This window comes from Haemaphysalis longicornis, unplaced genomic scaffold (assembly GCF_048455015.1).
Source record: "Haemaphysalis longicornis isolate Haplotype H1 unplaced genomic scaffold, Haemaphysalis longicornis Haplotype H1 scaffold_106, whole genome shotgun sequence".
Taxonomy (NCBI): domain Eukaryota; kingdom Metazoa; phylum Arthropoda; class Arachnida; order Ixodida; family Ixodidae; genus Haemaphysalis; species Haemaphysalis longicornis.
The window spans coordinates 109,311-136,738 of record NW_027526211.1 but is presented as its reverse complement, the minus strand read 5'-3'; the positions used below and the strand labels follow the sequence as shown (position 1 = coordinate 136,738).

The following is a 27,428-nucleotide window of genomic DNA, read 5'->3' as shown; positions in this document are numbered from 1 at the left end:
CTAATCCGGAGCCCTCCACTACGGCGCGCCTCATCGCCTGTGTAGCGTCGGAACGTTAAACCTTGTAATCAATTAAATCAACTTCAAGTGAGGATCGAGGACTTACAAATGTTCAGAAATGTTGGTGAACATGGAACCGGTCGTCGCAAAACCATAAACGCCCGCTGAATTCTCGCCAGATATTCAGTACTCGTACATTTACTTGCACACCTGGTTTTATTCTCAAAAAAAGCTACGCAGTTTTTTAAAACAGGTGGCCTTGCTTCGCTTGACCGTTCTTTAGCGCGGGACGAAGATGTAATTCTTCCCCAACATGTTGTCGCTGTAAACTTGAATTCTCCAGATGACGAAACACTGTAGACAAGAGAAAGATCAGGCACTTCCGTTACTCTTGATAATCCACTGAATTGTTTTGTTTCTCGCAACAAAACACGCGCTTCTATAGTAAAACAGCATGTAACATTGGAGATAATACTGCAATGGTACAACATCATTTCATTCCTTACATAAAGATATTCGGCTGACGTCATTACACCTCTAAATAACCGCAGAAAGCAACCGATTCCCCTCTTCAAGGGAAACCGCTTGTGATTTTCATATTTCGATGCAAATATGATGTGGGAAGGTAATATATCATTCAGCGTGCACATAAAGCTTGCAGACACCGATCTGCACCATCATTCTGTGGGCCCTGCCAAGCGGAAAAAACTCGAATCATTCCCGTTACTATACAGCATAGCAAAAGCCAAGATGAGAGAGAACCGAGAAGGTTATTAAATGCCCCAGCGTTCACCGGTGTTTTTTAGCATGCTGGGATCAGATCTTCATCTGCGTAGGGGAAGTCATCACGCCCTGACGCTCCTGGGACCCTAAACTAAAACCACTGAACAGAAGGCATACGTGCGATTCTCATTAAACCAATTCCCTACCCACAACTGCACTGTTATTCGTTACAACTGCTTGTTGTCGGACAATTCGTTGATGTAAATGACTCTCTCTGGCACCCTCCCCGTTATTTTCGGAATCCCCCAAGGAAGTGCACTCCAGCTGCTAGTTTTCCTCATTTATATTCCCGGTATAACAACTTCGCGCTGCTGAGCACGAGGGCGCGGGTTCGATTCCAGGCCACGGCGGCGGCTTTTCTGACGGAGACGAAAACCAAAACGCCCGTGTGTACGAGATTTCTGGGCATGTTAAAGATCCCCAGATGGTGAAACTTAATCTCGAGCCCTCCGCTACGGCGTGTCTCATCGCCTGCGCTGCGTCGGCGCGTTAAACCCTACAATCAATCAATCAATCAATCAATCAATCAATCAATCAATCAATCAATCAATCAATCAATCAATCAATCAATCAATCAATCAATCAATCAATCAATCAATCAATCAATCGATCAATCGATCAATCAATCGATCAATCGATTATCGATCGATCGATCCATCCATTTATCCATCCATCCATCCATCCATCCAGCCATCCATCCATCAATCAATCAATCAATCAATCAATCAATCAATCAATCAATCAATCAATCAATCAATCAATCAATCGATTATCGATCGACCGATCCATCCATTTATCCATCCATCCATCCATCCATCCATCCATCCATCCATCAATCAATCAATCAATCAATCAATCAATCAATCAATCAATCAATCAATCAATCAATCAATCAATCAATCAATCAATCAATCGATCGATCGATCGATCGATCCATCCATTCATCCATCGATCCATCGATCCATCAATCAATCAATCAATCAATCAATCAATCAATCAATCAATCAATCAATCAATCAATCAATCAATCAATCGATCGATCGATCGATCGATCGATCGATCGATCGATCAATTAATCGATTGATCGATTAATCGATTAATCTATTAATCTATTAATCTATTAATCTATTAATCTATTAATCTATTAATCGATCAATCGATCCATCGATCCATCGATCCATCGATCCATCGATCGATCGATCGATGGATCGATGGATCGATTGATTGATTGATTGATTGATTGATTGATCGATCATCCATCCATCCATCCATCCATCCATCCATCCACCCATCCATCCATCCATCCATCCATCAATCAATCAATCAATCAATCAATCAATCAATCAATCAATCAATCAATCAATCAATCAATCAATCAATCAATCAATCAATCAATCGATCGATCGGGTGTAACAACTTGTATAAACCGGGACGTAACTATTCGGCTATTTTCAAATGACTGCTTGCTGTTCAAAAATATTATAAATGGCAACGATCAGTGTTCCCCAAACGGAACTTTCGGTGTCTGCTCACATGGAGCAACTCGTTAGGCATGGCGCTAAAACCAGATAAAAGGGATCATGTGCATAGCCAACAAAAAGAACCCTCTTGAATATCAGTCCACAATTAACAACGCCCCCGTAAGTTTAACAAATATACCTTCAAATACATTGGGGCGACAATTGCTGGAAACCTATCCTGGTCGCCTCATGTTGATAGTATTTGCACTTCGGCTACAAGGAAACTGGGGCTCCTAAAATTTAAACACTCGCCCCCCAACATCAAACTGCTGAGTTACAACGCGTAAATCCGATCGCGCCTTGAGTACGCTTTTGTTGTTTGGGACCCGAAAGCAAAAATAGATATTGGCAAGCTCGAACAAATTCAAAAAAAAGCTGTTCGGTTTATACGACACTCATGGAGAACAAAGGAATTTTAACGCAATGAACCCAAAGAAGAAGCAACCGATTTAAATTTCTTGTCCATCTTTAGAACCGCAAACCTCGCATTGACCCATCAATATATCTGACCTCTTTTTCTTCCCGTCCTGCTACGCAATACAATCCCTATAAATTTACCCCCTTGTTCGCCCGCACAAACACTCATAAATATTAATTTTTCCCTCGAACAATATGTGAGTGGAACTGTCTGCCTGTCATTATGCTTACTTTGCCATATCTGCATGCATCAATTGGTCAGCCATTTCATGTGTAGAAATTTTTGTCTGTCTTTTTGTTGCCGTTTCTAAGATAGCAATTGTATTTTTGCAGTTGCCTGATATACTACGTATTCATCTTTCCATTTCTGCTTGGGCCTACCAGCAAAGCAACGGCAGCTGCCTCTACAAATTGGAACATTTGCACTGGCTATCATCATCGTCGTCGTCATCATCCATGTCATATTCGCCGTCATCATCATCCTCAGAAGCAGCAGAATCATGATAACCACCACTAACATCATCAGTAGCTGCTGTTGCTATGCTGTGGGGTGCGAATTGAGGCAAGCTGTTTAGTGTATTTATACAATTCTCCTACACCGCTCAAGGAGACCAAAGGAATTCCAATGCTGCAGACCCGAAGAAGAAGAAACGGATTAAAATTCCTTGCCCATGTTTGGGACCGCAAACCTCGCATTGACCCATCAATATATCTGGCCTCTCTTTATTCCCGGCCTACTAATCAATACCACCCATTTAAATTTACCCCCTTCTTCGCCCGCACAAACACTCACATTCATTTTTCCCTCGAACAATATCTGACTGGAACAGTCTGCCTGCGCTGTGTTTATTCGCCAAATATGCATGCATCAATTGGTCAGCTATATCGCATGTAGAAATTTTTCGTCTGTCATTTTTTGTTAGTGTTTCTAAGATCGAAATTGTATAACTATATTTGCCTGTTATACTGTGTATTTATCTTTCCACTCCTCCTTGGGCCTATAAGCAAAAGAAAAAAAAACGGCTGCTTCTAAAAATTGCGACATTTGCACTCGTTATCATCATCAGCGTCTTCATAGTCAATAATGTCATCGTCGTCGCCATAATAATTCGCAGCATCGGCATCACCAGTATCATCAGCAGGAGCATAATTAGCACCATCGTCATCATCACCAGCAGCCGCTGCATCATGATCACCAGCAGAACAATCGACCCGCCGCGGTGGATCAGTGGCTAAGGCGCTGTGCAGCTGAGCACGAGGACGCGGGTTCGATTCCCGGCCGCGGCGACCGCTTTTCCGATTTAGGCGAACCTAATCCACCCAACACAAGTCCCATCGCCGAACTGCACCCTCTGCACAGCCCCAGCCACCGTACCCCACATTCTGTGGGCCTGCCCCCAAAACCCCTATCCCCGAATCACCACAGCTGAGCAGTGGAGAGAAGCACTGGCATCCCACGACAGGGGGTTACAGACCTCCCTGATCGCAAGGGCCGCCTCCACGCTAAAGACAAGTTCAGTTTAATAAAGTTTTGTCTCTCTCTCTCTCCGATTTAGGCGAAAACAAAAACGCGCGTGTGTACGCGATTTCGGCAAACGTTAAAGATTCCCAGGTGGTCAAAATGGATCCGGAGCCCTCCTCTACGGCGCGCCGCATCGCCTGCGTTGCGTCGGCGCGTTACAACCCTACAAACAGAAACAGAAGAATCATCCTCACCACCCCCACCACCATCCCCAGCTGCTGCTGTAGCTGTAGCGGGCGAATTCTTTTTTATCGCGGAACTTTCCAATCTCATCCCTCCATCAACTTTTGTTGCCTGTATTTCTCTACATCTAGTCCATCTCTCGGCAGCCACTTTGTTACGTTACATCGGTGGTCGAACGGTTGTAAGCTCTCCGCATTACGTGCACAGTCCATATTTATTTTTCCCCTAATTCCCCAAACGTGATTCCTTACACCCAAATTCGCTCCCTCATTCGACACAGCTCGTTTTCTAGCACTAACAGTTACTCGCGGCACTGCTCGATCCATTACTCGTTGGGACGACCTTTTTCATTTTTTGCGGCGCTAAGTCTTCCAGAAAGTTTGTGATCCGCAGTTGTCACCGGGAGCCCGCGCTGCTTGTAGATTTCTTTTTACTGGTAAAAGTACCACACTGTCCATTACTTCCTAGCATGGGCGCCGGCAAGGGGGTGCAAAAAAGGCACTTGAACCCCCCCCCCCCACCCCAAGCTACCCCAGCCCAATTGCTCCGCCCCCTTGCCCTCTCCCTCTTCCCTTGCAATTCAATGGGTTTGCGCCCCTCAAGACAAAATCCTGCCGACGCCTATCCTTCCTAGTGCCTTCTGAATCCACGCCTGCCCATTACCAATGCCGCTGATTTCCTTCCTTTGCTTGAGAAAACCACTGAAAACTTGTACACGATGCACACATCGTAGTGTTTCATTACTAGGGATAAAGCGGGCGCTTCGCACGTATCTATTCGAATCACTTTCCATTTATTTCTCCCATTTGCGTGTGGCAATAAATCTACAGTTACGCATAATAAACGAGGTGACAAGGGGTTAAGCTTTAAGAGTGATATACTCCTTTTGTGGTTGCTTTTGAAATTTTGTAATTGTCTGTCCCTTGTTTCTATGCAGCGCTTTTTCATCGGTGAAAATCTGCACCAGTTCACTAAAACAAGAGCTTTATTGCTTTTTGTAACTTGATCGCACGCAGGCCTTTTAACATACAGTTGAAAGTCAGAAACGTTGGCTTCCGGTAGTACATAATTTCTTCAATTTACTATCCTAGATTAAAAAATTAAAATAGTCCGCACTTCTACAATCAGTATCCTCTATTTTAATACAGGATATTTTTTACACAAATTGCTTATAACGATGCCGAACCCCGTTAACTAAAGGCTTTGTTTATGGGTGCTCACATAGCATTTTTCCCCCCGGGAACGTTGAAAAGCAGTTTTCACACGACATCATGACGGGAAAGGTCTTTTTTTTTTCTTATGCGCCCTTTCAATCACCAATCTTGCAGTAATAGGAGAAATATTTCCACCTGAACAAACTTCGAGAGAGTTGCATGTTCTGTCCACGGTACTCATAATCGTTCTTAGTGTCCTGTAGAAAGTTTTCCCAATTTCATCTTTGCTTATTCCAGCATCCAACCGCGGTTATCCTTAAGGCAGCTTGCGATACGACGTGATCATTGTGATTCGGCAGTTCGTAATACTGCAAAAGCATGATGAGTAACATTGCGCTGCATGAATGTGCATGACGTCTTTGCTGTTAAGTAAAAATAACACGGGCCTAAACAGGGAGCCTCGAGGGAAAACTGGAATCACGCCCCCATCTCTGCGTTTGGCGTCGTTTGCACATCGGGCTCAGTCTGACCGATATGGTTAACTGACTTTATCTCTAGTCTAGTGAAGCCTGTGTGTATGCACTCTAATGTAATACTGTGGCTCAGCATCTTCACAACAATCGCTCGACTGACCAACAGGTCGTGCGATGACAAAAAATAAAAAAAATAGTGGCGTGAAGTAAAACTGCGGATTAAAAATGAATGAACTAGACACGTAAAAACTGGTGAACTGAAAATGCGAATAAAAAAAAGGGGACCCGCATCACAACAACACCAGACGGTTGTGGGGTGTACAACAACATCGAGCACAAACTTCAGGATAGTCAATGGGCAGACCGACGTTTAATGCGTACCTCAATTGCCGCCGAGGCGATCATCCTGATGACGACACCGGTCACTTTTTTCTGCGAATTGATGCGAGTACATACATCAGCTGGGGCAAGAATGGTCAAGCAGTGGAAAGTTTTCGCCCTATCTTCCGTTTACCCAAGTTTAAAAAATAATTGCAGTGATTATGTTACAATTTTTACATGGTTACCATAATTTCCACTCTGGTTGGCTTTATATAACGACAGCTAGATTTCTTGGCAGACACAGAAGCAATGCGTCTGTAATAAGTGCACCACGGCAGAATGGTAATTTTGTGGTGAAGCACACGTTAGCATTAATTCGGAACATAATTTCAATACTCCACTAGGGACACCACCATTACTTCCACTACATGATTTATTCATTGTAATAATGTAGGTATCCTTATCTCTAAACGCCTCTAATGTAATGAAGAGTAATTCTGCTAAGCCACAGAATGCTTTGCATTGAAAAAGGTCCTTTAGATAAATAGGCCTTAATTTTTGTCAGCAAAAGCTACCACCTGGGGCTGCAATGCTATGTACGCAAATGCTCACTTCAAATGTAAAAAAAAAAGTCCCTGGAATCGACCACATTGCAACAAAACTACTATCGCCTTTCAGTAAAAACCTTCAGCATTCCGGATCCATCCCTCTAATCTAATCCAACGTGGCGTAATCAAATCAATTTTAGTTAATGTAATGAAATGCAATGTATTTAAATCCAATATGACTTTAAGAAGTGTAATATAACGCAATGTAATAATATCAGAAGCAGCGTAATGCAATGTCATGTGATCGAATACGATGGGTACAACCTAATCTATCAATTAATCAATGCTGTCCGAAGGTTAGTGACGAAAGGTAACCCGGTCATTGTTCCTTTCGCAAAAGCAATCTTTACGCCGCCCCTCCACCACAGCTTCGCTCATCTGTTAGCAGAGATCACCATCGTCCTCCACAACACAACCAATCAATCGTCACTTTACTACTTATGCGCCCACCACTGTTCACTATGAGCGGCATGATTTCTCTCCCTCCACTCATTTCTCGCTCACATTAGGGAGCCATGGATGACCACTTTCATAAGCCTGACCTCTGCCCCGTTTAAAATAGCGCCGCCTTGTGAGGAGACGCTCACCTCTCCCCGGATTAGCGCAAATGAGGTCGTGAAGACAACTACGGTCACCCAATGTCACTAGATAAGATAGAGAGTATTGTCACTGAGGAACGCAAGTGAGCAACGGCGGCCATTTTGGTGTTTAAAAATTTGCCAGATTACCACTCCTGCGGCATCACCACTAACTTTGAAGAGGTCATTCGTAAACAGCACTGCCCAAGACGCAGCAACAAAACATCTTCGGACACGCTTCTGTGGTTGGCATGCTTCGTAGCGCGTTATCTTTTATTCGCGTTCGGAGCGGCGCCAGTCGCGCGCAGCCGCAGAGCAGGCAGGCCAGCCGAGACTACCGCAGTTGACCAAAGGAAAACGCGTAAGCAACAAAATGGCGGTGCCCATTACCCGTCGCAGTGGAAACAAATGTCACGTGATGCTGACTGACCGATGATCACGGCCGCGGCAGAGAACAATAGGAGAAAAGAGCCCGTATACTGTGTAACCTTATCTTGAGATACGTGACCTGTAGTGGCCGGAAAAAAATTCTTTTTGATTGGGGAAAAAAATCATTATTCCCAGCAAATTGAACACACCCCGTACTGTCGACTTTGTCAATAAATGTTTATTTCTGCGCTCAGTAAAGCACTGTACGCTCCCGTTACAACGAAATCGCTTTATGTGAACACTCACTTTACAAGACTTGTTTGTGGTTGTCGCTGCAGTGCATGGATCGTAAAGCATTCCCCATTTAACGAAGTATCACAACGAAGTACCACAGTTTCCTGGCTGGAGGGCTACAATATAACGAAGGCTCACTGTACATGCTCATCGTAAAAGCGAGGTTTCGGAGACGTTTTAACAGCGGCATAACTCAACCGCCGTCCTTAACCCTTTGATACCCAATGTTGCTCAGGAGCAACAACTCAAACAATATTTTTTTTTCTCGTGCACTTTGTGGTATTTTCAACATTCAACGCCATCTATCAACAGACAAATTTTCCCGGACCTTCAAAAATTTTAAAAACATAGGGCAGCACGTACTTGCGTGCGCTAAAAAACGTATTGTTTACGCGCGTCAACTCACATCGAGTCGTGGGGACTCAATTGACGAGTGACAGGTAAGCGAAATTGAGCAATTTTGTTGTTATTTCAGAGGATAGCAATACAAACTTTACGTTAGTGCCTTCACTTGAACCATAAATCCTGTTGATCGACGTAGCTTTCTTGTTCAACTGAGAGATGTGCAGCCAGTGCCCAGTGTATCCTAGTGTCCATCCTAATAAACCAGTTTTTTTTCTGACTTCATGTTAGTGATGTCGGAAGTCCTCTTCGATCATAAAAAAGTTTTCACCCGCCTAAGCAGCATATTAAAGCTTTGGGCATCAAAGGGTTAATTATTTTTAATCGTAACTCCCACAAGTATGGAAGTAAATCTTCCCGCTGGAGCCAGATGTACTTCATAGGATTCTTTGACAAGACCGGTGCCATTGTTTGTTTTTTTTTTTTGCTGTCAAAGTTTGCAAGCTCCTAATGCGGATAATTTGAGCTCTATGAAAAAAATTCTCCCGACCAACTATAGCACTTAGTGAAGCTGCCGTTGAGAAATAAATGGGCAGAGACAAAAATTTGCACTGGCACATTTCCCATTGTTAGCTTTCAGTAACGTGTTAACTGAAGGGGGCAAAAAACTAACTTACCTCGGGGCTAAGGCTACTCAGACCATCGGTATTGTGCAATATCCGAAAAGCCGCTTCGGCGAGCTAGAAAGAGAAACAATCCGTGTATTCAAGTGACAACCGGGTAAAACAATTTTTAGTAAGTGATGATGCACGTCCGCAGCAATCTGACTAACGAATGCATAACTTTCAAATCCCTCGCCCAAGTAAATTCTCACGAGACACTCTTAGAAGAAAATTATAAGTGCCACCCGCGGGCCCTGCTTTCTCCTTCATCGGCCCATCTCACTACCGCTGGCGACTCGGCCTCTCGAACTTACGCCATGGTTGCTACAGTGGCGCGGTGCCATTTCTACCATTGTGCTCACCAACGTCTTCCCGCTGGCTGTCTTCTTGCCTACTGTAGGCTCCCATTTACATCCGACTGACCGCCGCGGTGGCGCAGTGTCTAAGCTGCGGTACGGCTGAGCGCAAAGACGCGCGTTGGATCGCGGCCACAGTGGGTGCTTTTCTGACGAAGGCGACAAGCGAAAACGCCGGTGCGCTGAGATTTCGCCGCACGTTGAAGATCGATGGACAAAACTAATCCGGAGCCCCCCACAACGGCGCGCCTCGTAACGTAAACATACCTTCGGGGCGTTAAACACCGCAATCAACTAATCAATCAATGAGTTTACAAAAAGACTCGCTCCGGCGCTGTTTCATAATTTTTTGTCAGCGCATCGCACTGCCACCGACAGAGTGCGCCGCAAGGGCGCCACTCAGAGCACACAGCAATCCCATTTCTGTTCCGGCGAGCACTTTCAAGGGAACTTAGGAACAAAATACAAGTTTGTTTCCCTTAACAACTGTTTTACCTTATTTAGAAGGGTATCAGTTTTATCTCAAACTTCAAACAACTAACCAAGCTGTTAAACAAACATCTAAAGCAGTGGCAAGTGTCCAGCGATTTTCCGGTGGTGTCTACAGGTCGTCACAGAATCTTTTTTCCGCTTTGCGGCCACCGACTGAATACACCACCGCGAATCATGACTGGGCTACGGCCCCTCATTTGTTTTTACGGTGTCACTTGAATTGGAACCTGCAGTAAGCACACATTATTCCGTTTTTAGTGCTACATCATAGAACATTATAAGTCACTTTAATACACCAGCAAGGATCATGACTGGGCTACGGCTTCTCACTTGTTTTTACGGTGTCACTTGAATTGGAACATGCAGATAGCACACATTATTCTGTTTTAGTCCTAGCTCATAAAGCGTTATAAGTCACTTTAGGTGAACTTAGAACCTTAATAACATTTCTTGCGTTTCTTTTCGTGTGAAAGATATACAGTAGCCGACAGATTTTTCCTAACTGGAGGGGAACGAAAAACAGTCCGAATAAAAGAGCAGTCCGAAAAATCCGCTAGCCACAAAAACAACTTTATTTTATTTAAATAGGACTGCACCAGGCGCAAAAGGTTAAGGACGAACCTGATGATGATGTTGCTTACAAGTCACCGTCACCTGGTGCCTAAAGAAAGTTGCGTTTAACAAAAACTGGCAACAGCTTGATGTGGGCCAGTTGGTTCGACATGATCACAGGGTTTTTAAAGGCGCAAGAAAAAACGCGGACACTAGTAGAAAAAACAACTGAAAAAACTGGCGCCAGGAAAAACTGGCAATGTAAGACCCTTTTCTGACTTTCCATATTGCTTCTACCACATAATAAATACAAATTACTGCCTCCAAGATCAAAGTTTGTTACCCCGGCTGGAGTCAAGCCAATCCCCATTCAATCCGAAGCTAGCAAGGTCGCTTAGGAAATGAAATGGCGTTTTCCTGGAGTCGCAACGTGACTCTGACGCGAATAGGTTTGTCTGGAAATTTGAACTTTTTGCTTTCTTTTGTCCGAAATATCCGTTGTTCGAATTATACAAAAACATCCAGGAACTCCAAATTTTCGAGTACTATATTACGGTCGTCTACTGTACCTCGTGCCTGTATTACGGAGTTACCATTCTGATTCCTTCAAGTCGAAAATTGTCAGATTTTTTTTTCCATAGACCCTTTCAAATAGACCCTATTCTCAGAAGCATTTTGCACAGCCGCACATAAAAGCTGCTCGCACTAACGTTTAACCTGTTTAAAAACAACCTTCCGAATTTCGGACACGGCTACTGCTCGAAGGGAAGGGTTGAGTAGAAATCCTTACTTGAAAAGCCCTCTTGCTGCTTTTGGGATCCTTCTCCCTCGCCTCGGCTGATACCTGCAAAGAAATGTGTCAAATAATATTCCTTCGTTCTAAGTCCGAAAAGCGACCTAATAATTAATTCATATTTCAAAACAATTCGTAAGTGCATAGGGAATGATAGACAGGGGTCTGGAGTATCCCACAACAACCACACTTTTTCCCTACTACATTAATAATGTGAGCAGCGAATGAGACGCGGTTTCCCTTTTTGAGCCTCGGATTGGCACTTCGATCGGCGCATAGAGTGGGCTCAATTTCGGTGTTCGTCTTTTTTATGAGTAATGCTACATTGTTCTATGTTGGGACTGTTAATGTCCCTGAAGTGTTCACTTCTTTGTGTGCAGTTTTTGATATACAATAAATTCGATTCAATAAACTGCACATGATTTCCGATTTTTCCTATTTTGCGAAGGCATATATTATCTGAATAAGTATTGCCCTTTTAGAACTCAGTGAGTGCGTAGTTTAGGCTCATGCGACTACCTATTAGCGAATATCCTGCGCGCTCTCTGGCCCACCTCTGCAATGATTAGCATAAAGCGTCCACACACTCTTGTTTTCCTTGTGCTTGGACCATTCACTGCTGAATGGGCTAAGCGTCCTCCTACAAACTGTCTACAGCTTCATCGTAGTAGCTAGAACTTGGCACTCAGAATGGCACACTGCAGCATGTATGTTCTTGTCTAGCTATTTACATCGGGCACACTCAAGCAAGTACTGCAGAATCCGTACAGGTTCTTAAGAGTTACAACACAACTCCAGCGTGATGACGAGAACTGTCTATTTGTAAACCTATTTTAACCAACTGGTCCCGAATCTTCTGCATATACTGCCATCTTTGTGTGAATCCGGATCGCAACTCCCTGCTTGTTCCTCTCCCAATGTTCCCAGTCCAACCAAATAGGCTCGTATTTAAACACCTTAAAGTATTCACGTGTTATCTTAACCTTACGTACTCCAAAGCAATTCAAATATTGAACTGTAGCATATACCATCAGTCGCGGTCCCAACCTCTAGCCCTAATGGGTGAGAGGTTAAGAACCGCGCGGGAACCTGGCGTACTCCATATTATTTCAATTATTTAACTGTTGCATATACCATCAGTCGCGGTTCCCAATGTTACTTTTGTTAGGGCCAGAGGTTGGGAACCACGAGGACAGACGACAGGCATTTCTGCAGTAACACTGTGTACCGTTTCAAAGGAAGAGATAAGGGTTTTCGTTTTAAACCGAACAAAGAAATAATAATAGTCTGCAGAATTAGGTTTCAGCCGAAAAAGGACAATTTCTTTTGCCACAGTGTGCACTGACGGGGGTGAAGAAGGGGTAGTGCACAGTTCACTGCACAGCGTGCACATTCCTTCACGCACTGTGTACTTTATAGGTGTTCCGACAAAGTCCTAACGCATTTTTACACATTCTTCCGAGATTTTTTGGGCCCGAGGAGGCCGTCAAGGCGTGAAGTTGCTGTTTCTTATCGCCTTTGCTCGGACGACGAAGATGGGCCAGAAAAAAACGCGCAGAGGATTTCCAACGTTAATTTCAAAAGTTTTAACTGTCCGTCTTCGGGAAAGCGGCAAGCATGAACATATCACCCTCATCGGCAAGTGGTGGTGCACGACATTGTGATCGTACCAAGATAGGGTGCTTTACGCTTGCCAGCACACGCAGTCAGCTCGCCACGTAAAACTAAAGGATGCTGATTTTGCACCTGGCAATGTTATCTTGTTCGCCTAGTTATAATTAACTAGAATCCTGCATCTGCCTCTTATGAACAACTGTTACGTTCGTGAACTGAGGAAGTTTCCATTTTATACAAGTTCCTGCCACAATAGGCAGTCACAAGCCTATGCCTCCAATAACATTACACCTATTTAAAAAAAAACTGATGCCTAGTCTCCCATTGGCTTCGCAGGAGTTCGAAAATTTCTGCCAAACAATTTATCGGGCGCTAGTTGACATTTTTTGGGGGGGCCTTTACATAAACAGCTTAAATCCCTTCTGTCCCAGTAAGGCAAACATGCGGACTCACCAGATACACGTGGAATGCACTGACGAAAAAGTTTGCGATCACTTTGGCCTTTGCCCCACAGATGCACCATTCCAGTGCGTCCCTGTGTTGCTGGAAGGACAGACGCACCGTATCATTTAAGTACACTTTAAAGAAGAGTGGTTACGTGCTTTGAAATGGCCTTCTTTCGGGGGTACTGGGTAATCGGGCAGGCTGTGTAATGCGAACGATAAGCTCGAGTGGATTAAGATTGTTTCCCTTATAGCGTAAAGCATATCAACTTTCGAAGGCAAAAATTACCAATAATCTATGGCAGTGTTCGGACGAGATATGGCAAACAGCTATTCGGTTTTGCACTCTGAATTCAATAACGAGCCATCATCTAAAAGATGCGTGTGACACTACCCCCCGGTCTCTTCCCCCATTCCAAAAAAGGAAAACAGCACAAAAGGCACGACATACCTACCAGGGGGTATTTAAGGCCAGCATCTAAAATCGCCTAACGCAGCGGAACGCTAGCATCTGCTCAATAAACACAGTCTAGTTTGGAATTAGCACCTGCATGCCATGGGCTGCATTTGCGTCTGCAACGACGCCTCAGGTTGTGTAAGCTGGCCACTGCATGTGGAACGGGAGGCACTGTTCGTGTACCAGACATCCCGATTGGAATTGTCATGGAGAGAGCTGGTGGGAGCTGCGCGTCCGGCGGAAGAACAGCACAGAATGACTCATGCCCGTCATTCCTAAGGGTCAGTGGTATTGAACCACCGGTACCCTATAAATACATGGTGGAAGGAACCGCACTTACGTTTAACCGTGGTTACTAAACATTTTCCTGGGTTATCGCAGACTGGAATTTTGGCTCTTACATTCGAAATTCCAGGTGCTGGCGACAGCAGTCACGTGGTTGTGAAGTAAGGGGGAGGAGGAGTAAATATTTATTTAGTTGTATGAGTTCTGTTGTGGGAGGCCACCTTAGTCCGGGAAGCCTGGCCCTTGGCTGCCCGGAGATAACAAAATTAAATTAATAATTTGTAACCTCACGGTGAAAAAAACAAAAAGCAGTAGTGTAAACAAAAAGAAGTATCGTTAACACAGCGGCATCAAACCCAAACGCAACTCACGCGCGCTTGGCGAGTTATAGGAGAGGGGCTTCCCCAGATTATAAAAGGGTAACAGCGCAAACTCAGACAAGACACAAGAAGAAAGGAGGTGACAAACACGAGCGCTGGCACCGGAGCTCGCACGAGCGCTGTCCCAGAGCTCGCACCGGCTTGCGTTTCTCGAGTCGGCTCGGTGCTGGCAACGTTAGACTTAGCATCGCGGTGGATATTTCAACGCTGGTATCTCTGCAACAGAGAATTACAATCCACCGCACAATTTTTCAGGACACTCACATCCACTTTCTGGCATGTGGGACTTCTTTTCGACGATCATATTGATTTCGAAGAGCGGCGACAAGTTGTTGCTGCCGTGGTCTGTATGCTTCGTGGGCCATGCGGGCAGGCGCGCAGGCGTGTTTAGCTAGGACCGACATGCGCTCGGATCATTTCCGAGTGCTTAAAACGCTTCATGATTTCCAGCGTTAATATTTCTTGCGAACGACACGCGGAATTTACAAATTTAGCTCAGCAATTGGCGTAGTTGAGCGGGTTGTTCGGGAAACAAGCCGCAGCTTTTGCTTCAGTCATGGTCACGCGGAGTCGCGCTGACTGCAAGAGTGACGCAAAGAACGCAAACTCCTGTTGCGGCCAGCTTTGGGGAGGCCGTTATTCCGGCTCTGTTAGGGCCTTCAAATCCTCCGCACGCCAGGTGATTTCTTTTTTTTTTTTTTTTCGCCTCCGCTGATGCACCGCCACTTGCGTTCGATCTGACTGCGAAATTTTGAACACTGCAGCTCGGGTGACTGCGGTTAGCGTGACCGAACTGGATATACCAAGGTCCGTTTGTGTAAACCATGGTTATCAGGATAACCGCAGTTTTGTCTGTCGCGTGACGCAGCAAACTGCGCTTTTGCCTAATCGTGGTTTGTTTACCCACAGTTAAGTGTGCCCGTGTAACTAGGGCATAAGACGTCCGTATGAACTTTAAAGCTGAAGCCCACTGCTGAATTCCACTGCAACTCAGCCGAAGTTCAAAGCCAACGTAAGCGCTCCGAACCCATAGGAAATGGTGTGCTCTCCGAATACGATGATAGCGGAATCGGGTCGACGCCGGACAACAACGATGGACCCAGGGGTGGTATTCTCGTAACTGTCCCTTTTGAAAACGTCCCTTTTGCGTCCCCTTCATCGTGACGTACTTCCGGTTAAGCAGTGGGCCTTCGATTCAAATACCGTAACTGTTCTTGCAAACGCATTTTAAAGAACTGAAACCGTATCAGAGTATCTTTTATGTGTTCATTGTTCCGCGAGCCAGCCAACAATAAGGCGACGAAAAATCGTCTGCTCCAAATCGTCTGCTCCGAGTAGCCACGGCTCATAGCTCCGCCGTGCTTGCATGGCGTCACATCCGGGTGTACGCTTTTAGCCAATCAGGGCTCGCTCAAAAGGGACACTTTTGAAAGAGACACAAAAGGGACAAAACACGGGAATACCGCCCCAGGTGTGATCCAGACCACGGGAAGCTTTTCTTTTCTCACCAGTTAGCTGTACATGGAAAAGTGGTTGCCTGTGTTCTACTTTGCATCACTCCTCAGCATGTCGCTTTAGAAAGACCTAATTACTTCTGTTTCCACATCGCGTCACTCGTCAAAGATGTCGCTGCAACAAGAGTTACTTTTGCTGCCCACCCTCGTCATTCGTCGAACATGTAACTCTAAAAAGAGGTACTTTTTCGGAACTCTTGTCACTACTAACACAAGCCGCGGTCAAGAGAGTTACGTTTGTTGCGACCTCACTTCACTGGAACTCATTTGTTGGCGATTGGTGATTGTGTAAACTTCCGCTCAGAATATTTCTCCATCTAACCTAAAACAAAATTAATCTGCGAAGCACAGTCTCAAAACTCTTTTCACTTCGGTGACGGTTCACAAAAACTTCGCTTCAGAACCGGTTATCCTGCGCACAATTAGAGTTTTCTAGTCTCTAACTGCAAACATCGAGCTAATTTCTGAACTGTCTTCCGAAAGTAATGATCCGACTTCATTCTTCATAATAACTGAAACTTCTCTCAGTAGTTGCATGGCAAAAATTACCCACTTCAACCTAAAACTGCAGAGCATCATCACCCTAGTTTTTTTTCCGTGGTGCTACCAGTTCTTTGGCACGCATTTTCTGTATGAAAATGTTGCCACGTAACTGCATTTCTCACTGCGAACGTCGTTGAAAGGCCGTAGTCCTCCGCCATCACTCCACGCATCTCGTTCTCCACTCACTGCTCTCATCCGCCAGTCTGTCATCCTCCCACCTTACCCCTACCAGGAAGAATTGAATAGATGCTCCTAACATAGAATCCTGCATCCGCACTTCTCACCCTCCATCTGGTGGTACAGCGCGCATCTCCTTGTTTATCTTTTGTTTGTCGTTCTGTGTGGAACAGCATGGCCTCAAGCCCTGTCAATTTTGTATGTGCTTCTATCTCCCTGACTGTGCCATTTTTAACGCGTTGTTTTTTTTTGCCGAAAAAACCACCCATCGTTTATCCATAAGAACATAACGCGGCTACTATATGCGTTCGCATCTAACGGGCTTGCGGTTTCCCATGCGGTATTGTGCACATGTATGCCCTATACCACCCGTTTTAGCAGTTTGTAACCGTTCTGCCTCCATATAATTCGCGGTGAAATGTTCCTTCATTTTGTTTCGCCGCTGATTGGCGCCCGACTGAATAGCAATGCTCCAGAATAATTTTTCTGTTTATACAGCGCAGTGGAGAGGCTCGCAAACGTACTGAGGGCCTCATTTCAGGAGTTCCGTGTTACCACCAAAAGTATCGTGTACAAAAGAGGAACCTGCGGCGCTAAACAGACGAGGTGTACGAAAAAAACGAAACCGCAAATACATACGGGGCTTCAAATGCGCGTGTTGTTCTTTGGCTTTCCTCGCCTCGGTCTGTTTAACACCGCATCGTCTTAAAGACGACCATCCTTTTTGCGCTACTAAAACGCGGAAATTTTAGTATGTTTTTATTTCGCTCATTCTGTCGCTGTCTGTCTGTCTGTCTGTCTGTCTGTCTGTCTGTCTGTCTGTCTGTCTGTCTGTCTGTCTGTCTGTCTGTCTGTCTGTCTGTCTGTCTGTCTGTCTGTCTGTCTGTCTGTCTGTCTGTCTGTCTGTCTGTCTGTCTGTCTGTGTTTATGTTTCTCGATTCGGCCTTGCGACGGCAAGTTCAAACAACCCGCCAACATGAAGTATATATACGCAGATCATTTCGAAACTCCATTCACTCCTGGCATTGCTTGTACATGTCCGTATTATTATGCGCAAAGAAAACACGAATGTTTGAGGTGCAATGTGATTACTTAACCGGTAAATACACTCCTCTTTTAGTTAAGTATACAAGTGGGGGTCGTTTTTACAATGGAAAAGGAAAATGCAGGTGTTAAAAATGGCGCAAAAAGGATCCAGCAAGTGCAAAATGAAAGAGAGCACTAGAGGAACAGCTCTCCCGCTCGCGCTGTTCCAGGCGCAACAAGAAACAACGAGTTAAGAAAAAAGAAAAAGTTGCTCGCTGTCCCAACAGATTGCGCGTGAGCGATGCGAAGGCGGGAAAATGGAATTGCATTTAAAAACCGAGCAATACATTTCTTCCCGGAGGACGGCGAGGGATGCAAGCGCTGAGTGGAAAAGGAGTTACATGCAAGGGAAGGAAGACGACTGTCGTCTTTCTCCAAAATTCCAGTGAAGCAAGGAGCTACGCGACCAATTTTTTCTTCAAATCGTGAACCATCTACCTCAGCAATAGGTTTTGTTTTGCTTTATGGCAAGCAAGTTTTGTTGCCACTACAATTAGGTAACACCGGCTGTCGAAACCCACGTCAGGACAACCAAGCCATGATGAGCTTTTTATCTAACTCTTCTGCGCGCTTAGTTGGGCTTCCACTGCAACGACCACTGAAACTATTCTAGATATTTGAATTCCAAAACCTCCCTTTATGAAGCAAACGTTTTGAGCGGATGAGCCGAACAATCTGTCAAAGGCTCACTCACAGAAAACATTCAACGACTACAAAGAACGACGCCTGAAAAGGCGTCTATCTTCAAATCACTTTGAAACACTTCCAATTTTCCATATGAGCAGTTTGGCAAAATACCGAATGAATAACACATTAGGCTCATAGGCTCTTACCTTATGTACACTCCATAGCAAAAGTGCAGCTAGAATTGTACCGCCTAGGTAGTAAACGGCGTCGGTGAGAGCAACAAGATAGACGTTTCCTTGCAAGAGAAAAAGAAATGAAAACTCATATGAATTCTTTTGAAATTCTAGCAGCGCAATGGTGTAATTCGGGGTGAAATTACTCATATCTCCGGCAACACAGTTGTCTTTATAGGCTAAACATAAAGCAGAAGTCTCGAACGTTGAAACCATATGCATCTGTTGTAATGGTAGCGTAGCGTAAATTCGCATGCTTGAATTATAAGCTAGCTTAATCCAAGTGTTTTGAAAAACAGACCGATTTCCTCAATAAGTCGATCCATGCATAGAATAAAGAAAACACTTTTAGACCGTTTCGAAGGGATGTCCAAGCTGCGCGAAACAAACAATTTCTAGATCTTCGAGTTCTACGCAAGCTTGTTCGGCTGTAGCTGGTGTAATTAAAGAGGAATAAGGGAGCTGTCGTACTTTTAAGCAACTTTAATGTCAATCCAAAAATTTACAGCAAACGCGTTCACAGTGTTCGCCCTATCAACTATTCTGGTTACACGCTTGATGGTCAAACCACTACATCAGATGAAGGACTGCAATGCTGCTTGGTGTAACAGTAGTTACCTGCAACATAAAGCGTAGACACCTGGCCCATGAAGAAGCGTTTGACAATAAAGGGGCAAAATATTCCAATAATACCGGTTGCGCGACAACGGTGGTCCACAAACTATCCCTGAATCAAATCGGTTTTGGCATCTGACATTCGTATATTATCTCATGTACGTTGCACAGAAATATGTGTTACTCCACCGCCTTTCTGGGCATTAAGATGCATAAATGTCGCATCATTGTTTCATACACAAAAAGGTCACGTTGGTGCAGAAAATAGTGTGAGCTTGTTTGTCACTATCTCTAACTGTCATCAGTAATTTCCTGCTGGTGTGTAAAAGTTAGATGTAGCACTCACCGTCAATTATGCCTTGCACCGTCACCAGAGCGGAGATGCAGAAACCAAACAGCTCGAATGTCTGGAAGAAAGAAAAATTCCCCCGCATTTCCCCGAGGGGGAGAATGTGAAAGTGCGAATGCACGGTTGTCGGCCCGCTTGCGGCGCTTGCGCTCGGCCCCCGCAGCCCACCGCCTCGCCGCCTTCTCTTCCATCTCTTCCATCGGGTTTGTAGTATCACGTGTACACCACGCAGTTATCAAGCCGCTATAACGCCGCTGAGTCGCCAACGCACGCCGCTGACGACGTAGTTTGAATGCGTTAAAGATATAAAGCGCGTCACTAACACTGATATCACCGTCGCGTCCGTGGCTTGGTCGGTAGAGCGTCGCGCTGCGGCCGCAAAGTCCTCCGATCGAAACCTGGCGCCGGATGCTGTTGCTTTTTAAATATAGAGGAGCACTGCGGACGCCGACGCCGCCGCCGCCGCCGACGCCGGCGGTGGATGGTTTGGGGTCGCTGATAAAGTGCATTCGCACTTAAAAGTGTTTCGGGGCTGCGCTACCGATGAAAGATCCGCCTCCCTTATTAAGACGAAAACAATCTGTGTTGCTGTCTAGAACAGAAACAGGCGATGGCTGTGAATAGCAAAATATGATTTTTAAGCAAAACTCTACTAATATCATCCAGCGGTTTTGCGGTGGATGCGCAAGTTCACCTTTTGACCGGAGACACACCCCCTGCGAGAAACTCCTCGAAGCGCATCACGTGATTCGCCAGGCCCGCTTTCTGCGCTGCGCACAAGGCCCCGTTTTCAGCCGTTCTGCTTAGCATGAGCGGCGGCGGTCACCGCGGTTGGGGCCGATCAGCTGGTCGGCATCCGACCAACCCCGAAGCCTCCCCCGCGTGCGTCGCTGGGTCGTTTCGGTTTACGTCGCTGGTCTCGCGCCCGGCGAAGAGGAACTCCGCGTTCGCAGTGAACGCATGGCACGTCCGCTCCAGCGAACGCCGCGTTCGCCGGGCCTCCTACTGGGAGCGTTGCACGGGACCGAACGGCTTTCAGCCGTGGTCGGCAATACAGCTACATCAAAGGTTAACCAAGGGAAACCAAGACTCAAGGAGACTAGGCCAAGTTTTTGCTTTGCTTATCCAAGGTTAGCTGAGCCAAGCCGCAGCAATTTTTTTATTCGCATGGGAGCTCAAACTGGAACTCGAGAAGGAGCCCACTGAGTTTCCACCAGGCAAATTCAGCCTCTTGCCAGCGGCGTAACAAGTTACACTAAATCCCGCGGCGCTTGCGTCAAGCGAGTCCAAGGAAAGCCCGGCTGCGCATGAGTAGAACACGTGTTCACTTCATTTTGAATAGTAGCGGTTGCAGAAATCTTGTTATTAAGCCTGAATATTCTCATCCTTGAGGGTGGTACTCTTGAGTCCAGGGAAGTCTTTACACCTAGTAGGGCGTTATCGCATGCACACACGCAAGCACGCATATATATTATGTGCGTGCTTATGGATGTGTTGGTTACATCAGAGGACTCATGCATTGAAATAATTACTATTCGCTTGTGAGACCACTCTCTCACCTGTGCATACCCTTTATAATCATCATTTGTGCATTATTGCATCGTCTTCGGGGCTAATTCTGCGGAGTCACCGAGTTTTCTGCCAGCCGAGTAAAGAGGCGTGTCTTGGAGTTATCGTTATCTTGTGCCAGTCTGCTTTCGCCTTACTATATATATATATATATATATATATATATATATATCAGTGTGTCGAATCGAAAAAAATTCCCGTTCGGTTACTGTTCCAGTTAGTTCAGGTAAAATCATTTTGTTCCAGTTCAGTTCCCGTTTGATGAAATTATACACCGTACAGGTTCGCGAAACGGCTTGCAAACCTGAATCAGTTCTCGAGCCAGTTCGGAACAATTACGAACTGAGAAAAATTTTACTGTGTACTTAAAACGTACCTTAACCAAGAAGCGCAAGTTCGGTTTATTCAAAAAGATGTACCAATAGCAAAGATGTAGATCTTAGTGAAAGGTTTAAACGATACGGTTAGATAATATGGTAAATTAATCAAATTGGTGCTATTCACCAGGCACATTTTCATCAGCCCTTATGACGTCACCGGGACCCATTTATGTGATTGAGAGCCATCGACAAGAGCCGCCACTACAAATCAAGTCTGTGAGATTTAGTGGTGCCTCCAGTTTTGTTTCACCGTACCTCTTCATTTCTAACATGCAATTAACGCATTTATAAAACACGTTTTCCACAATACGTCTTTTTTGGTGAGAACAACGTCCCGCGGTGCCGGAATAACGCAGAGTGAGTGGACAAGTGCTGTTTCCTTGAAATAAAACAATATCGCAGTTTATTTTGCTTTCATTGTTGCTTAGACGTCCCGTGCTGAGGGAGTAGTGGGACGCAACAGGGGAATAGCGCCGCCCACGAACTTAGGTGACTTCGATATAGAACTGCCTTTCACGATCAGAAAAAAAAGTATTCTATCTGCTTTTTATACCACTAACAACCTACAGAAATGTGGTTGAAAAAAAAAAAAAAACTACCTTGCGATTACGATACCCCCAATGCGATGTTTGTTCACTCGACAACGCGGCTCAGCCCAGAGACGGCCGCCAAGGAGCTGCGCCCTAAAAAATCCTGACAGTTGCCTACTAATGCGTAAACATTCTTTCCAACCGCTTTCTTATGTCACGAGACTCTAGATAGTCGGCTTGACCGCTACAGAGAAATGAATCGGTGCAGAGATACTTTACCAAGAGTAATGCGAGTACCTTTATGTCACAGTATGATTGCACATAGTATCCCTCTGCACTCCACGAATTATCTACTGCAACAGTTCGCTACTTTATGGTGTGGATCGCTGTTGTGTTGTGCAGAAATCTGGTGGCCCACCTGACCATCCACATTTTTGTTTACTACACGGGTTTTATCGTCAACCGTGTAGTGAATGACTCCTAACTCATATATGCGAGGGAGCGCATAAAAACGTAGCATGAGATCACTATGCAGTGTTGCCTTTGGAGACTGAAAGAGTCTCTACTCCACAGATTATTCATGAAAATTCAACGAGTCACCTGGAGAAAGCTCCGGACTAATACATCCTAACCTCCGCACAAAAAAAATCATTGTTCTATCCAGAAGCTTTCCCACCAGAAAGCTGCTGATGTAACACCGAAGGAGTAAATTATGCCCACGTTTGATAAGGCTGCCCCCAGGACCCCCCCCCCCTCGTTTCTAGCGATTCAGAGCACCTGGATTCAATTCAGAGCACCTGGATAGCGCGATGCTCTGCACCGACCCGTAGATGTTAGTATAGGCGTGACAACACCGCTGGATGTCCCCGCACGGGGCACCTTGAGTATTCATGGTGACGGTGTTGGCGACACCGCGGACCCCGAGCCCCCAACATAAACTGTAACCTACCGTGGTGATGTGTTTAAAGGTGAATGGTAGAAGCCTCAAACGGTGGCCGTCGGAGCCCAGGTCAAGCTCCGGCGGATGGGCTCCCTGTCTGTTTACCAGGCAGGGAGCTCCGGGACCTCTCAGGCTATCAGGGTAAGGTTTGAGAAGAAAGTACCCCCGTCCCCTGCTTTTTTCTATGCTGTATGGAAAATTCAAAACCCCCCTCCAAACGTGATCGGTCCCTGAAAAGGGGCCGCACCGAAGTATCTTTCCCTCCACTTTCAAGCAGTAGCTTCCCAAAGCCAGACAAATACTCTCGTTTCCTTGTTATCGAATCTCTTGACTCAGCCCGCCCTCTTGCTTCACAATCAGTATTTTTGATTACAAAATACCTTGATGGAATAATTGGCAAAACCTACAATGCCAAAAAACAACGCACAGGTGAAGTCCTTGTTGAAGTAAAAAACCAACAGCAGGCAACCACACTTCTTGGTCAGACGAAAATGGTCGATCTGGACATCAGGGTCACACCCCACCGCAGCCTGAATAGCTCGCAGGGTGTGATCTCTGAGGCAGATCTTCTTAACGAGACAGATGCCGACATTCTTGAAGGTCTAAAGGATCAGGGTGTCACAGCCGTGCGCCGCATCACGATGCGTAGAGATAATAAGATAATCCCCACGAAACATATTATCCTGACCTTCAACTGCTCCTCACTTCCTGACCATATCAACGCAGGGTTCATCCGATGCTCCATTCGTCCTTACATTCCAAACCCGCGCCGCTGCTTTAAGTGCCAGCGGTTCGGGCACGGAACCAACTCCTGCCGTGGTCGTCTGACCTGCGCAAAGTGCGCTCAGCATGATCATCCTTCTGATAATTGTCCATCGTCAACCCTCACCTGCGCCAACTGCCAGGGACCCCATGCCGCCTACTCTCGAACGTGCGAGAAGTTTAAGCAGGAGAAGGCGATCATTAATGTGAAGGTAACTGAGAACATCACCTTCCCAGAGGCGCGGAAGAGGTTCGCCTCTTTCCCTCTGGGGAGGTACGCCGACGCAGCTCGCCGGGGGGCGGAGCGGCGTCTGGTTTCCACAGGGACCCAGTTCAGCGAGTCTGACCTGGTCCCTCCGCCGCCCCCCTCTGGGTTGCCTCTGGCAGCCCAACCCGCCACCACGCCGCTTGCTGAGGCAGCAGCGGTTGTGGTGGCAACCTCTTCCGTCGGAACCGGTGCCGCTCCCGCCTCTGTCTCCCCGTCCTCCAGTGCGTTGGAGGGTACCGAGGTGATGGACACCATGGGCCCCGCACCGGTTCCCACCGCCACCGCACCGCCCGTGCCACCTCTGGCGCCCCGGACGCCCTCGGCGGTGGCGGCTCAAACGAAGGGCTCCCGAGGGGGGGCCAAGTCCGGGGGGCCCGGTCCGTCGGGCACCCCTCGGACATCCGACGACGACATGGATGTCGGGCCGTTCCTGCCTGCAACGCAGCGCAAGGAACGCGTCCCGACGCCAAAGCCTCCCGACAAGCCAAAAAAGGCGAGAGTCACAGCCCCGAAAGACGACACATAAACAAACAAACACACACACTCCAGTAGCTCTCACACTAAATAATGGGAAGAGAAAACATAATTCAATGGAACTGTAGAGGTCTTCTTAAAAATCTTGACGATGTATACGAACTACTGCATGCTAATCAGCCAAGTGTAATGTGTGTTCAGGAAACACATTTGAATTTCAAGCACACAAATTTCTTGAATAGTTACATGGTCTTCAGAAAGGACAGGGATGGCTGCACACACTCTTCTGGCGGTGTGGCCATAATTGCCCGGAAATCCTTAGCCTGCCACCCTGTCACTCTGAACACTGTCCTCGAGGCTGTAGCAATCCGTACGATAATATTTAATAGGTTGATAACGGTATGCTCCATTTAAATTCCTCCTGATTTTGCACTTCTGAGCTCTGATTTCGAGGCACTGGTTGACCAGCTGCCCGAACCATACATACTAACAGGCGACCTTAACGCGCACAACTCTCTTTGGGGCTCCTCCAGAACGGATGCCCGAGGTCGCCTGTTGGAGAAGTTTCTTACATCCTCCGGAGCATGCCTTTTCAACAAAAAACAGCCTACATATCATAACTTAGGACACAATACATACTCTCATCTTGACTTGGCTATTGGTTCCGCAGTTCTCTTTCCATGTCTTGAGTGGGGTGTGGGCACGGACCCATATGGTAGTGACCATTTCCCCACTTCATTAACGTATATAGGTATAGGCCCGAGCAGTCCATCTTCCCATAACAGGTTTAATGAATCCAAAGCAAACTGGAGTACATTCACAGAAACATCTAAACTACACCACACAACCATAAAACACCTACACGTGGAGGAAGCCGCCCAACTCGTCACGGCGCACATCCTCGACGCCGCCGAAAAGTCCATTCCCCAGGCCTCCAGTGGGTCCCGCAGCCCAAGGAGGCCGTGGTGGAACGAGGACTGCAGGCGGGCGCGAGAGGCCCAGAACAAGGCGTGGGGTGTCCTTCGCCGGTACCCCACGTCAGATAACCTCATTTCTTTTAAACGGGCAAAGGCTTTTGGAAAGCGAGTGCGTCGTGAGGCGAAAAGGGAGAGTTGGCGCACCTTCCTCACTTCCATCAACTCATACACTGACACACATAAAGTCTGGACACGAATACGAAAACTAAAAGGACAACAAACACACAGCCTGCCCCTGGTTAGTACAACAGGGGACACACTGGAAGACCAGGCTAACACACTTGCACAACACTTCGAACACGTGTCCAGTTCAGCACACTACACAAACACTTTCATGAAACACAAAACATCTGTAGAAAAGAAGTCCCTGCGTGATAACAACAAGTCGCACACTTCTTACAATTCTCCTTTTTCACTTCATGAGCTAAAGGTTGCTCTGAGCACATGTAAGCCTTCAGCTCCAGGTGCAGACAAAATCACATACACCATGATACAACACCTACACCCAGACACTCTTGAAACACTCCTACATCTATACAACAACATATGCCTTTCGGGGCACATTCCTCGCTCTTGGAGGGAGGCCATAGTAGTGGCTTTCCTGAAGGAAGGAAAGGACCCTTCCTCTCCCGCTAGCTACCGGCCCATCGCCCTCACAAGCTGCCTGTGCAAGCTCCTCGAGAAGATGATAAACAGGAGACTCGAGTAAAACGGTCTTCTCGAGAGCTGCCAGGCGGGCTTTAGGGTGGGGCGATCTACGAACGATCAACTCGTTGCGTTAGAGTCGTATATTAAAGATGCTTTCCTGCATAAGCAGTACTGTATGACAGTATTCTTTGATCTAGAAAAGGCGTACGACACTGCTTGGCGGTACGGCATCCTCAGCGATTTGAAGTCCTTTGGCATGTCGGGTAACATGATGAATACGCTTGTTAGTTACCTGTCTGAAAGAACGTTTCGCGTGCGAGTTGGAGCTGCACTCTCTAGGGTTCATGTGCAGGAAAACGGCGTGCCGCAGGGTGGTGTTTTGAGTTTGACTTTGTTTATTGTAAAAATGAATTCTCTTCAGAAGGCACTGCCACCATCGATCTCCTGTTCAATCTATGTAGACGATATTCAACTGTCCTTCAAATCGTGTAAATTGTCTATCTGCGAGCGCCAAGTGCAGCTTGGTGTGAACAAGCTAGCCGTCTGGGCAGATCGCAACGGTTTTAAATTTAATCCAGGAAAGTGCACTTGTGTTCTGTTTTCTAAGAGGCGTGGCATGCGGCCGGATCCAGACATTCGACTCCACGGTGCCTCTATTCCTGTCAAAAAGGAACACAAGTTTTTAGGTATAATCTTTGACGAAAAGCTCACATTCATCCCACACATAAAACAACTAAAACATAAATGCTTAAAAACAATGAATATCCTGAAGGTTCTGTCGCACATCTCTTTTGGTGCTGACAAACAACTTCTTTTACGTGTTTTTACCAGCCTAATAGGTTCACGACTGGACTATGGTAGCGTTGTCTATGGGTCAGCCACTAAAACATCCCTCAGAATGCTGGACCCTGTCCTTCATCTAGGGCTCCGCTTGGCGTGTGGCGCCTTCCGAACTAGTCCGGTCGAAAGCCTGTATGTAGAGTGCAACACATGGAACCTTCAACGTCAACGAGCATACACAGACCTCCTTTATGCCTTTAAAATTTCATCCATGCCACACCATCCTTTTAAATCAGTTTTTCATGATACATCCATGACTGTACTCCTTTTAAATCGACCATCGTTCTCTGCGCCCTTC

The 27,428-nt window shown here is 46.1% G+C and overlaps 1 protein-coding gene across 1 annotated transcript; it reads right to left on the bottom strand.

Moving 5' to 3' along the window:
• Positions 1–231: 231 nt before the first annotated feature.
• LOC144160567 (uncharacterized) lies at positions 232–19,800 on the bottom strand (the record flags this gene model as incomplete). Its single annotated transcript, XM_077691828.1, has 7 exons — positions 232–354; positions 6,434–6,484; positions 9,242–9,304; positions 11,417–11,470; positions 13,487–13,576; positions 18,752–18,840; positions 19,740–19,800. Coding segments are annotated over 7 exons (483 nt in total), but the record flags the coding sequence as incomplete, so codon positions are not given.
• Positions 19,801–27,428: the final 7,628 nt, after the last annotated feature.